At 43.3% G+C, this 13,387-nt stretch overlaps 1 protein-coding gene across 4 annotated transcripts in view; it reads left to right on the top strand.

The window, feature by feature from the left end:
* The window catches only part of OFD1 (OFD1 centriole and centriolar satellite protein), a 57,945-nt gene that overhangs the window by 18,131 nt on the left and 26,427 nt on the right, over positions 1–13,387 (top strand). For all 4 annotated transcript variants that reach the window (XM_016185736.2, XM_060183034.1, XM_060183033.1 and 1 more), the window contains 4 exons: positions 2,894–3,001; positions 9,366–9,502; positions 10,004–10,177; positions 12,248–12,354. In XM_016185736.2, coding sequence (XP_016041222.2) covers positions 2,894–3,001; positions 9,366–9,502; positions 10,004–10,177; positions 12,248–12,354 — 526 coding nt within the window. The remainder of the gene's footprint in view (positions 1–2,893; positions 3,002–9,365; positions 9,503–10,003; positions 10,178–12,247; positions 12,355–13,387) is intronic.

Here is a 13,387-nt window from a genome sequence, read left to right as displayed (position 1 = left end):
CATGCTAGCATCTGGAGCCTGTTGGGAAAAGAGAGTTAACATACAAAGCCAAACAAATTGTTGATTAATCATGAACCTAAAAGACTGGAATAGTGCAGATGAAGAGTTGGGGGTGTGTCTCCATTCTGCAGATAGCTAGTAGGCATATTTTAGTTATATTCCAAAGTGTCTGTGGCTATACTAGTTTTTCTTTTCTTTTTTTCCTGAGCCTGAAATCTGATATGCAGGTGGATCCAAGTTATTTTCTGGGGAGATGATGTCATAGCTGGAAAAAGGACCAGAAAGCTGGGTCAGGGGAGAGTAGCTCCCGATATGGGAAGGTGTACAAACATTGCTGACTGTAAACCCCATCAATTTTCTGTCTCTCCCTCCACCTCCCCTCCCCCTGTCACTAGGGTTATTGCTGGTGCTTGGTGCCTGTACTACTCCTTCTGAGTAGCCATTTTTTCCTTCTCTATTTCATTTGCTAGAGAGAAGTTGAGAGGGGAGGAGAGATAGAAAGACACCTGCAGACCTGCCTCATCACTCGTGAAGCTTCCCCCTGTAGGTGGGGAGCAGGGGTTCAAACCTGGGTCCTTGTGCTTGGTAATGTGTCTGTTCAACCAGGTGCATCACCACCCAGCTTTCAGGTGAATTAATTGTTGACAGGGTGCGAAGGCAGTTTCAGTGCAGGAAGGATAGATAGTCTTTTCAACACATGGTGCTGGGATGATGACATCCACCTATACAAAAGTGAACCTACACAACAAACCTTACGTCTCACACAAAAAATAACTCAAAACAAGCCATGTATCAATATGGAAAATGCAAAACTAAAACTTCTGAAAGAAGATACAGAAAATCTATGTGACACCAAAAGCGCACTACATGAAAGACTGGCTAGGCTTTAATAAGATCAGAAGCTTATGCTCCATCGAGGGGCATGTTGAGAAGATGGAATGATAAGACACAAAGGTAAAGTATTTGCAGAAGGCTCATGATAATAGGACTCGTATCAGAAATGCACACAGAACTCTTAAAACTCAACACAAAAGAGAACCCAGTTTAAAAAATGGGCCAAGGGGCCCGGGCGGTAGCACAGCGGGTTAAGCGCACGTGGTGGAAGCCCAAGGACCGGCATAATGATCCGGGTTTGAGCCCCCGGCTCTGCACCTGCAGGGGGGTCGCTTCACAAGCAGTGAAGCAGGTCTGCAGGTGTCTATCTTTCTCTCCCCCTTCTCTGTCTTCCCCTCCTCTCTCCATTTCTCTCTGTCCTATCCAGCAACAACAGCATCAATGACAACAATAATAATGACAACAGCAAGGACAACAAAATGGGAAAAATGGCCTCTAGTAGCAGTGAATTTGAAGTGTAGGCACTGAGCCCCAGCGATAACCCTGGAGGAAAAAGAAAAAAAAATGGGCCAAGGATCTGAACAGACACCTCAACAAAGAATATATATAGGTGGTGTATAAACATAAGATGCTCGACACTTTTGATCAGGAAGTGCAAATTAAAACACTCAACAGCAAGGCTAAATCCAGATTCCCTACAGCACCACGTGCCGGTGAGCATGGGCAGGAGCAGGAACTCGCTCGTAGCTAGTGGAGAGTGAAATGGCGCGGCCACTTTGGGAGACAGTTCAATAGCTCCTCTCAAAGCTAAGCACAGCCTTCGTCTACCCCTGTTGTTTCTTCATTTAAAATGTTTCATTTTCTTTCTTTATTGGATAGAGACAGTCAGGAATTGAGAGGGTAGGAGAGATGGAGAGGAACAGAGACAGAGAGACACCTGCTTCACTGCTTCACCACTCACAAAGCTTTCCCCCAGCAGGTGGGGAGCGGGGGCTCGAACCTGTCCTTGTGCATTGTAGCATGCGCTCAACGAGGTGTGCTACAAAGTCCTCTAGAAATACAGGGTCTACCTGAAGGGGAGTCGCTTCACAAGTGGTGAAGCAGGTCTGCAGGTGTCTGTCTTTCTCTTCCCCTCTCTGTCTCCCCTTCTCTCTCCATTTCTCTCTGTCCTATCCAACAATGACAACAGCAACTACAATAATAAATAAATATTTTTTAAAAAACCAACATCTGTACACACCATGTTGTGTTCGGAAGTAATCTTCAGAATGGTCTTTAATTGGCCACCTGTTGATGGAAATTTTACCACTTTTTTGGCACTAGAAGCTGCGCATGTACTGTTTACCATGTGTGCTTCCGTGGGATTGTAGTTGTGTGGTTTTATAGATGTGGACTGATTGCTGAGGTCAAAGGGCACATGCGTTTGAATACACATAAACACGGCAAGACTTCCAAGTGAATAAGTATGTTCTTTTCCTACTCCTTTGCTACCACTCGCAGTACATCAGAGTTTAAATCTTACCAATGTTACTGAGCAAATATGTTCTCCCTACTATTTCATTTATTTATTTTGTTCCTACCTACTTGACATTTAAACATAAAATTATGATAGGGCTTTATATTGGGGGGAAAAATCCCACTTCAAAAAACAATAGTACTAAGTATAAATAGGGTCACTTCATGTTGGCAAGTGTCACATTGTTATTTTACATTCTTGTTAGTCATTAAATCACCGATAAAATGTAAAAAAAAAAGTCACATTATCGAAAGTACAGTGTAAAATATGTTTGCACATAATTTCTCTCATTTCGTTGGGGCATTAGTGGTTTATAGTACAACTGTTAGCATGGGCACATCAGTACCCCAAAACCCTTCTCACATGCTCCCTAGCCCACCCTTCCCAGACTGTTGGGCTCTGGTGCAGTACGCTCTGTCTTTCTACCTCTCTAATAAAATCTTCTAAAAATTACTCTTAAAAGGTATATAGTGTGAAAAAGAATGTTATAAATCCAATTGAATGAGAGTTCTGGAATGAAACTATATGCATTATGTCTTTTAGGTTTTCTCATGCAGTTTTTAAAGGAAGTGGCAGAGTATCTTCAGACTAAAAAGGGTCATGATGTGGAAACTCAGACAAGTTCGGAATTTCCTAGCAGAGACTCCCTGGGTAATTATAGCCTTTTCCCATAATGTCAAGTCTTCTGTCCACTTTTTGAATGAAGGACGTGACACGAAGCTGTGTTACTGTGTTATGTGTTTGTTCCTTGAAAGGGATGCGGGCTGCACAGGGGTGCTCGTTTCAGATTGAATCCTGCCGCTAGAAGGGCTTGTGCTGTGCCCTTCCATCCCGAGTGCCAGGCCACACTTCCCTAGTCACACAGGAGTCCAAAGTCCTCATTTTATTAAATAGCCACTAAGGTTATTACCGAGGCCTCAGTGCCTGCACATTGAACCCACTGCTGGTGGCCATCTCCTTTAATAGAGACAGAAATTGAGAGGCAACGGGGAGAACAGGAGAAAGACACCCGCAGCACTGCTTCACCGCTCACGGAGCTTGAACCCAGCTCTACCAGGTGCACCACTGACCAGGGCCCAAGGTCCGGATTGTTTCTTCAGTGTCAGGTGGGACTTGTGGGACTTTATTTCAGTCACTGAAAAGAACTAGAGGAGAAGTAGATCTAGAGGAGCCTGTGATTCTTCACTTTGTTTTATAGTCTAGGAAGCCAAGGTTGCCAGAGGGAGAGCAACTTGAAAACCCCAGGTCTGGGGCCAGGGAGAGAGCATAATGGTTCTGCAAATACTAACATGCCTGAGGCCCTGAGGTCTCAGGTTCAGTCCCCAGCACCACCATAAGCCAGAACTGAGCAGGACTCTGATCCTTTCCTCTGTGTATCTCTCTCTCATTAAAAATAAGTAAAAATTGGGGCCAGGTGATGGCGGATCTGGTTGTACGCACATGTTACAATGCAGAAGGACCCAGGTTCGAGTCCCCAGTCCCCACCTGCAGGGGAAAACTTCACGAGTGGTGAAGCAGTGTTGCAGGTGTCTCTCTGTCTCTCTTCCTCTCTATCCCCCTTCCCTCTCGATTTCTGGCTGTCTCTGTCCAGTATTCTGAATATTCTGTCCATGTGCTCTCCCCATTTTGGATGAGATTATTTGTTTTCTTGCTGAGTTTGGCATGTTCTTTATATGTTTTGCTTATTAAACTCTTGTCATACATTTTGTAGCCTGACACCTTACTATATTGCCTGACGATTTCCAAAAGCTTCTTGCTAGATTCTTTTGGTTTTTCTATGTATACTATCATGTTGTCTGCAAATAGGGAGAGTTTGAATTCTTCTCTTCCAATCTGTATGCCTTTAATTCCTTGCTCCTGCCTGATTGCTATGGCAAGAACTTCCGACACTTTGTTGAATAGTAATGGTGATAGAGGGCAGCCCTGTCTAGTACCTGACCTGAGAGGAAATGCTTCCAGTTTTTCACCATTGAGTATGATGTTGGCTGTAGGTCTGCTATATATAGACTCCACTATCTTCAGGAATTTTCATTTTTTATAGTGTTTTCCCATTTCCCATTTTTTTATAGTGTTTTGATCATAAAGGGATGTTGTATTTTGTCAAAGGCTTTCTCTGCATTTGTTGATATGACCATGTGGTTTTTGGTCTTGCTTTTATTGATGTGGTGGATCACATTGATTAATTTACATATATTAAACCAACATTGCATGCCTGGGATAAGCCCCACTTGGTCATGCTGAAAAATCTTTTTAATATACTGCTGTATCTGGTTGGCTGGAATTTTGTTCAATATTTTCGCATCTATGTTCATCAGAGATAGTGGTCTGTAGTTTTCTTTTTTGGTTGTGTCCCTGTCTTCTTTTGGTATCAAAGTGATGTTGGATTCATAGAAGCTGGAAGGGAGTATTTCTGTGTCTTCAATCTTCTGGAAGACTTTTAAAAGTAGAAGTATTAATTCTTCCTTGAAGGTTTTGTAGAATTCATTTGTAAAACCATCTGATCCAAGACTTTTATTCTTGGGAAGGTTTTTGATAACTGTTGCAATTTCTTTGGCTGTGATGGGCCTGTTCATATTATCTAGTTCCTCTTTATTTAATTTGGAAGTTTGTAGGTATCTAAGAAATCATCCATTTCTTCCAGTTTCTCTAGCTTGGGGGGGCATAGAGTTGTTCATAGAAGCCTTGCATGGTATGTTGAATTTCTGCAGTGTCTTTTGTGATATCTCCTCTTTCATTTACAATCCAATTTATTTGGATCTTCTCCTTTTTTTGTTTTGTGAGTCTGGCTAGAAGTTTGTCAGTTTTGTTCACTCTTTTGAAGAACCAAATTTTACTTGCGTTGATCTTTTGTATGGTTTTCTTATTTTCAGTGTTACTTATTTTGGCCCTAACTTTAGTTATTTCTGTCCTTCTAGTTGCTTTAGATTTCCTTTGTTCTTCTTCTTATAGGTCTTTAAGGTGTGCAATCAGGCTGTTTATTTGTGCTTTTTCTTGTTTCCTAATGTGTGCTTGTATGGCTATGAACTTCCCTCTCAGTACTGCCTTAGCTGTGTCCCAAATATTTTGATAACTTGTGTCTTCATTTTCATTGAACTCTCAAAACATTTTGATTTCTTTCTTTCTTTCTTCTTTGACCCAGTAGTTGTTAAGTTGTGTACGGTTGAGCTTCCACATTTTGGGACTATTACTAATCTTTTATTTATTAAGTGTTAGTTTCATTCCACTGTGGTCTGAGAAGATGCTTGGGATGATTTCAATGCTCTTGAATTTGCTGATGCTGTCTTTGTGGCCTAAAATATGGTCTATCCTTGAGAATGACCCATGTAGACTTGAGTAAAATGTGTATTCCAGTTTTTGGGGGGATAAATGACTCTGAAAATGTCCAATAGTTCTAGTTTATCTCCTCATTTAGCTCCCTCATGTCTTTATTGATTTTCTGCCTGGATGATCTGTCAAGTTGAGAAAGTGGGGTGTTGAAGTCCCCTACTATGACTGTGTTGCTGTTAATATATTGCTGTAGCTCTTTCAGTAGATGTTTGATGTATTTAGATGGCTTCTCATTGGGTGCATAGATGTTAATAATTGTTAAGTCCTCTTGATTGACTGATCCTCTGAGCATTAAGTAATGCACATCCCTATCTTTTTAAATTTTATTGATTTTAAAGTCTATCATGTGAGATATGAGAATAGCTGTTTCTGCCCTTTTTTGTGGGGCATTGGCTTATATTGATAGTTTTCCATCCTTTCACTTTGAGTCTGTGTTTGTCTTGTTGAGTTAGGTGTGTTTCCTGTAGACAGCATATTGTTGGGTTGTGTTTTCTCATCCATCTTCCTACTCTGTGCCTTTTAATAGGTGAATTCAGGCCATTGACATTCATTGCTATCAAAGATTGAAGATATTTTAATGCCATTCTTGTAGATTTTTAAGAGTGTTCTGATAGATGGCATTATTTATGGTGGTCTGACTGTTTATAGGAGACCTTTCAGAACTTCTTTCAGGGTAGGCTTGGTGATAGTTGATTCTTTCAGCTGTTGCTTATCTAAGAAGTCTTTTATGCTTCCATGTAGTCTGAATGACAGTCTAGCAGGATACAGTAGTCTTGGTTGGAAGCCTTTCTCATTGAGCACTCGATAGATATCTTGCCATTCTCTTCTGGCCTGTAGTATTTGTGTGGAGAAATCTGCTGCTAATCTTAGGGGTTTTCCTCCGCAGGTGACTCTTTGTTTTTTCTCTTGCAGCCTTCAGGATCCTTTGTTTATCCTTATTCCTTTCCATTCTAAGTATGATGTGTCTTGGTGTCTTTAAGTCTGGGTTAATTCTGTTTGGGACCCTCTGGACTTCTTGAACCTTTATGTGTTTGATGTTGTCTAGACTAGAGAAGTTCTCAGCTATTATGTCCTGCAGAATGCTTTCTTCCCCTCTCTCTCTTTCTTCCTCTGGTAAGCCAATAATGTGTATTTTATTTCTTTTGAAGTCATCCCATATGTCTCTGTTGTTGTTTTCAGTATCTCTTAATCTCTTTTTGAGATCTGCTAGTTCTTTTTTAGTTGTCTCAAATTCATCCTCGATCTTGCTAATTCTGTCTTCAGCCTCTATTCTCTGTCCCCTCTACTGTTATAGGTATACTGGTATAGATATAGATACTGTTATAGATATCTACTGATAGATATCTCTATCTATTCTCTCTCCCCCCTCTACTGTTTTCTGTAGTTCATATATTTTGTAAGCCTGTTCTGACACTGTTTTAGCTTGTTCAGTTAGTTGTGTTCTTAGCTCAGCTATTTCAGCTTTCAGATCTCTAATAACCTTGAGATAATTTGTGTTTTCTTCCAGGGTCTCATTTGTTGTTTCTGCATTTCTGATGACAATTCTTTCAAGCTCTTTACACAACTCCTGCGACTATTTCCTTAACATGCCTTTGGATGTTGACCTCACTATTTTGTGCTTCAACCTTTGGGGGGCTTTTAGCTGGACTCTTGTCCTCGTTCATTTCTCCAATATTTCTTCTTCTTGGTTTAACCATTCTAATATAGTATGTTATGAGGTCCCTCTCTCAGGACTTTTCAAATTACTGATCACTCTTGCCTCGATTGACTTGTGTCTAAGTAAGGTACTTAAAGAGTTCACAGTTGTGGAAATTAAGTTGTTTCAATATTTCAATCCCTGAGTTGGAGCACAGAGGCTATTAAAAGCCTCTTTTGTTCTCTTTCTTCCCTGTAGGCTATGGGAGCCTGAGGGTTTTTAAACTATAAGTAGGCTTCTTAGCTTAATCCCTCACTCTTGACCAAGAGAGACTCTCACACCCCAAGGATCCAAAGCTCCAGGGTCAATTCAGCTTCTCTGCCAAGCCGGGCAGCACTGCTGGGCCCTGTGAGTTTCTAAACAAGTCCTGTTTACAGTCTGTAGGTTCTGAGGCAATTATTCATCATGTTCTCATCAGGAGAACAATGTGGAAAGGCTCCCACTATACAGCCCCACTGCTAGCCCACCGAGGTGTAGCTCTTCTCCTGAGTTTCCTGGTCAGTTCTCTGTTCCCAGATGTCAGCACAGGACCTTCCCCTCTGCTGCTCCAGCCTCTGAGGGCAATAGCAGTGGAGACTCACAGTTGTATTTGGTGAGTGTTAGGTAGTCCTCTTCTCCCTTCAGCAGTCTTTTTGTTGGTGACACAGACTGGAGGTGGTGCCTCAACTGGTAAACTGCTGGACTGTTACCAGCTACTCAGTCTCTCCTTAGGCTCCTCCCTGTCCACGAGCCACACGTGTTTGCACTCACAGGTGGTATGGTGGGTTCCTCAAGTCGTTCTAGTCCTGCCTTGTTGTGGTCCCAGGTGGTCTCCTTTGGTATTCTTCTTCTTCTTATTATTATTATTATTTTAATGGGCTAACTGAAATAGTCCTGCTCTGCTTTATTTTCCATCCTTGGTTTACAAGAAAGAAATCTGTAGCTAATCGGCTAATCGAGTGGAACTCACAGGCTGAAGGGTCACATCTTTTTTTTTTTTTAACCAGAGCACTGATCAGCTCTGTCTTATGGTGGTGCTGGGGATTAAATCTAGGACTTTGGAACCTCAGGCCTGAGTCACTTCGCATAACCATTATGCTATCTACCCCTGCCCTGCATACAGGTTTTAGTTCCATTAGAAACAAAGTGCATGCTTTATAGAGAGCAGTGCTGTCCAGTTGCATGAACCACATCTGCGGTTTAAACATCTCCAGTAGCCACAGGAAAAAGAATAAGTGAAATAAATTTTAGTACTTTGTTAATTAATTTTTTCTAAAATGTGACTAATGTGTAATCAATAAAAACATTAATATATTAATTTTCTTGTACTCAGTCTTAGTCTTCTTTTTTTTGGAGGGTTTGGGGCAAAGTGTGATTGGGATTGTAGTGCAGATCCAGGCATACATTCGGTAATTTGGTTGGTTCCGATCCAAGGTTGGTTTGAGTGCCACGGAAAGTGCCAAGGCGGGGCACCATCATCAGACCCAACTCTAGTTCAGCTGCGCCATCAGAGAGTTGGTTGGCACCCTGGAAGTCCCCTGAACCACAGGCACCTGTTCCCGTCTCTATAGAGGAGTAGGCGCACTTCCTCTTCAACTCATTTTAAGGCGATCCTTTGGAATGCGCCAGTTAACCTGAGCCTCCTCCAGAGGTCAGGAAAAGAGCTTTCTGCCTCAATACCAAAAAGCTGGAAAGAGATACCACTGTCCCTCTGCCAGCAACTGTACTCACGGCTTTCTCCCCCACCCCCAGCAATTTCTGTTGAAATGTTGAGTATACAGAGAAGTTGAATCCGCCTTCCCGTGAGCACTTGTCTACCTAGATTCTGCTTCTCCGTTGTATCATACTTGTTCAGTCCCGTGTCTACGTGCATCGTGATTTCCCAGCGCTTCAGAGTTGGTTGCAGACATCATGCCTGCGTTGTCCCACAAGCATATCCTTAACTTTTAGACGGACCTCTGGCTTCTGCTTACCTGACCTTGTTTCTCTGCCTTCGCTTTCTGTCTTTAACAGCCGAGAAGCTCCAGCTTATTGATGATCAGTTCGCAAGTGCCTACCCTCAGCGTCCAAAATTAGAATGTTTAGAAACAAAGCTAAATGAGTATAAGCGAGAAATAGAAGACCAGCTGCGGGTCGAAATGTGCCAGAAGGTAAGCTGTAGCGTGGTGCTTTCATGGGAGGGTTAGGCTGCTTTAAAAATAAATAAATAAAAATATCGTTACTTATTTATTGGATAGAGACAGCCAGAAATTGAGAGGAGGATGGGAGATAGACAGGGAGAGAGACAGAGAGACACCTGCAGCCCTGCTTCACCACTCGCAAAGCTTTCCCCTTGCAGGTGGGCACCAGGGGCTCGAACCCGGGTCCTTTTGCACTGTGATATGTGTGCTCAACCAGGCGTGCCACCACCCGGTCCCAGTTTTAGCTGCCTTTTAACCCCCCCCCCCCTGTCTTGGGTATGTGTGAAGTGTCTCGAGTCCTTACTACTAGTGAATGGTAATGCTACTGTCGCGTGTATTTGTTTTCGTTTTTATGCCTTTTGAATGAATTCTCCAAGCATAGTGAATGAGACTGAACTGCAGATGAATGAAGCCTAAATATATCGAGGTATCATTAGCAGTGATTTACAATTATTTGTGATCAATTGGCAGCTTGCATATTTTAAAGACACCGAAGTAGCAAAAATTAAAATGGAAGAGAAAAGAAAATGTGAGAAGGAGCTTGCTGATTTCCAAAAAGAATTTGAAAGAGTGTATCAAGCAAAATCTGAAGACCTTATTACTCGGGAAAAGATGAGCCTGGAGAGAATTCAGAAGCACCAGGAGGTAATATTTTCAGTCATTCGCCGCGTGGTTAGTTGATGGAGCTGTTAGCAGATTGCATCAAGGTCCGGGAGTCATGAGAGCAGTGGGGACTGAGTGAGGAGCACAGCGGAAGCATCAGCCTGGGTAGCGAAGGCCGCCTTCTTCCTCTGCCACTGGGCTGGAAGGAGAGGGTCAGGAGTGAGAATTTTCTTAGCTTCGTGAGGAACTCGAACCAGTGCCACCTTCTCAGGCAGGTTTTTTGAGGGCCAGGGAGTGCGTGGAGGGAGGAGCGAGTTGGGAACTGGTGGCTTTTGGCAGGCAGGAGAGCAGTCCTGACAGACGGGCAGCCTGGAATTGTGGTAGATCCAGCCGGGGTGTGTGCGCCCTCACCCTCGCTCCTGGGAGGATTTGTAAGGTTGGAGAGGGCACAGCTAGAAGAGCTCAGCTTATCTGAGCTTATCTGAGCTGAGAAGAGAAGGCAGCTTCAGGACCTGGAGACACTGGGTTGCGGGTGCTGGCTAGTTAGTAACCAAGGTGACAGAGGAGGAGTGCTGGGAGTCTCAGCCCCTGGAATACTGACCTCCAGAAGAATGAGGGTTGACCCAGAGGGCAGGGTTGCAGGGTGAGTGAGCGTTCAGGTGGAGAGCAGAATTGAATGCGGTGTGTCACCACCTGTTGGAGGAAACCAAGAAGCAAAGGTGAAGGTCCCTGGGGGAGGGAAGTTGCCAGGGGCATCTCTGCCCTTTTGATCTTGTTGCCTGGGAGAGGGACTAACGAGATGGCGGAGTGAAGCAGGGGCGGGGGAGGGGGTGATGTTTTTGCAGGAGGACTGGGTCTGCCCCTGAGGAAAGGCGGGCTCCCTTCCCAGGTGTGTCCTCTAGAGCAGACTGGATTGAGGCAAGAGGTCTAGTGTTATTCAGCACTACCACCACCAGGTGATCTGAGTAGGACATTTCTAGAATTGGACTTGTTTCAGCTGTGGAGTAAATGGATGATTGGATTGTGTATATACCCACTTCATCTTTAATTGGTGATTGACACTAATTCAGATCAGCCAGTAAACAGACCCCACGCCCCTTTCTTTGATGACACTGGTGAAGATTTTATCCTTTTTTTTTTTTTTTTTAGATTTTTATCCTCATTAAAAGCTCTGCGCTCTTACCCATCACCCAGAGTCCTCCCTCTTCTACCCCTGATAAGCTGCCTGTCCTTCCACACTCCGCTTCAGTGCCTCCTCCTCGGGATTCCTTCCCTGACATCAAGCTTGCTGACTCGTTCAGGCATGGTTCCTGCCCTGGAGTCTTTCTATCCTTGGCTGTGAAACCATTGCATCTTGGTGTGATTGTTCTACCTCACCGGAGAGTCAGTTTTCTGCAGATGAGAACTATAGATTCGCTTTATATACAGCTCCCAGTGAGCCATTCAGTATATGGTCTGTGTGTAGCCAGTCTGTACTCAGTGGACACAGATGCGCGGTGTGGCCCATTTCTTCACTTCTCAGGCTGGGTCAGAAGGTCCTGTGAGCTGAAACTTTGAAACAACAGCAGGATTTCAGATATTCTATTTGGAAGTTTTATTGCTGAATGCACATAATTATTTCATTTTTTTCTTTGTTGAAAAGCTTGCCAAATGACCAGGAGATTTTAAGTATAATAACGAGAGTAAAACCTTTTGTGACTAGAAATAGATAAAACATATCTCCAGTTAAGAGTCTCTTGAGGGTTGGGTGTGAAGTACAAGGACCAGCGTAAGGATCCTGGTTCAAGCCCCCAGCTCCCCACCTGCAGGGGGGTCGCTTCACAGGCAGTGAAGCAGGTCTGCAGGTGTCTATCTTTCTCTCCCCCCTCTGTCTTCCCCTTCTCTCTCCATTTCTCTCTGTCCTATCCAACAACACTGACATCAATAAATCAACAACAACAATAATAAGCACAACAACAGTAAAACAACAAGGGCAACAAAAAGGGGGTGGAAGTCTCTCAAGTGAAATTGTTCATTTAAATGTCTTATTTTTCTGGAATTGAAGTAGTGCATTAGTTCAGATCAGTCTTATTTTTTTAGTTTGCTTGCTAAAGTTAATGCTTTCCTATACAGACTGAATCAAAAGAAATTTATGCGCAAAGACAGCTTCTACTAAAAGACATAGATTCATTAAGAAATCGAGAAGCAGATCTGAAGCAAAGAATCGAAGATTTTGAATTGTAAGTCGCGTGTTAATTTTGGGTACTCAGAATGAATGAGAATGCGAAGAACTAGTAAATCTGACTTACATTCGAGTATTGGTTATTAGGAAGGAGGCTTCATGAACTGTTAAGTAGGTCTGCATGTGTGTCTCTCTTTCCCTCTCTATCACCCCTCCCTTCTCAATTTCTCTGTCCTATCTAATAAAAAAAAAAAAGAAAGAACGGACAAAGGAAGGGTGGGGGGAGGGAAAATGGCCACCAGGAGCAGTGGGTTTGTTGTGCAGGCACCAAGCCCCAGCGATAACCCTGGTGGTAATGAAAATGTGCAACGTCGCTCTCTGATAGATGACTTGAGAATTTTGGTGAATATGGTGAGTGTTGCACACATACAGAGGTGTGAAGCTTCATCCCCGAAAGTCTCTGGCCCTGTAAACCAATGATCGACAGTAAGAGGTGGAAAACATTAGACAGTAAGAAGAAAGCAAAGGGAAACTCTGGCAGCATCAGTGTGCAGTAAGGTCAGATAGGTAGCTTGAGGGAGGTCAGACTCCTTGAAGAAATGGTCTGCACCGATGCTCAGCCAGCCACTCAGTTCCGATGGTTTTGTGCGTGTGTGGGAGCTGAGCTCCTCAAGGCTGCATGGAGGCTCTGACCTGACTTGGACTTGGGTGAAGCTGTTCATCGTGGTGTGTGTACTTTTTCGGAATGCTCTCAAATGTTTCACCTGCAGATCTTATCAGGAATTAACAGCCAGCTAGCCAGTCAGTGGTTTGTAAACTAAAGCTTCTTTTGGGATCTGCTGTTCAGTGATAAACATAGATACTCCGGGAATCTGACTCCATTTTAGAATTTGTTTCCATCTCGTTCATGTCCTCCCATGTCTTCATCTACGCCGATGACATCTGCTGTGCAACTCAGGCATCCAAGTTCGACATCCTCGAGGAAACACTCACGAAAGACATGTCTCTGATATCTGATGACTGTAAAAAATGGCGACTAATCCCTAGCACTGCAAAAACGGTATCATCTGTTTCCATCTACACCATGCCTC

The sequence above is a fragment of the Erinaceus europaeus genome, chromosome X, assembly GCF_950295315.1.
Source record: "Erinaceus europaeus chromosome X, mEriEur2.1, whole genome shotgun sequence".
Lineage (NCBI taxonomy): Eukaryota > Metazoa > Chordata > Mammalia > Eulipotyphla > Erinaceidae > Erinaceus > Erinaceus europaeus.
Note: the sequence above shows the minus strand (reverse complement) of the source record. Positions and strands in the feature narration are given on the sequence as shown.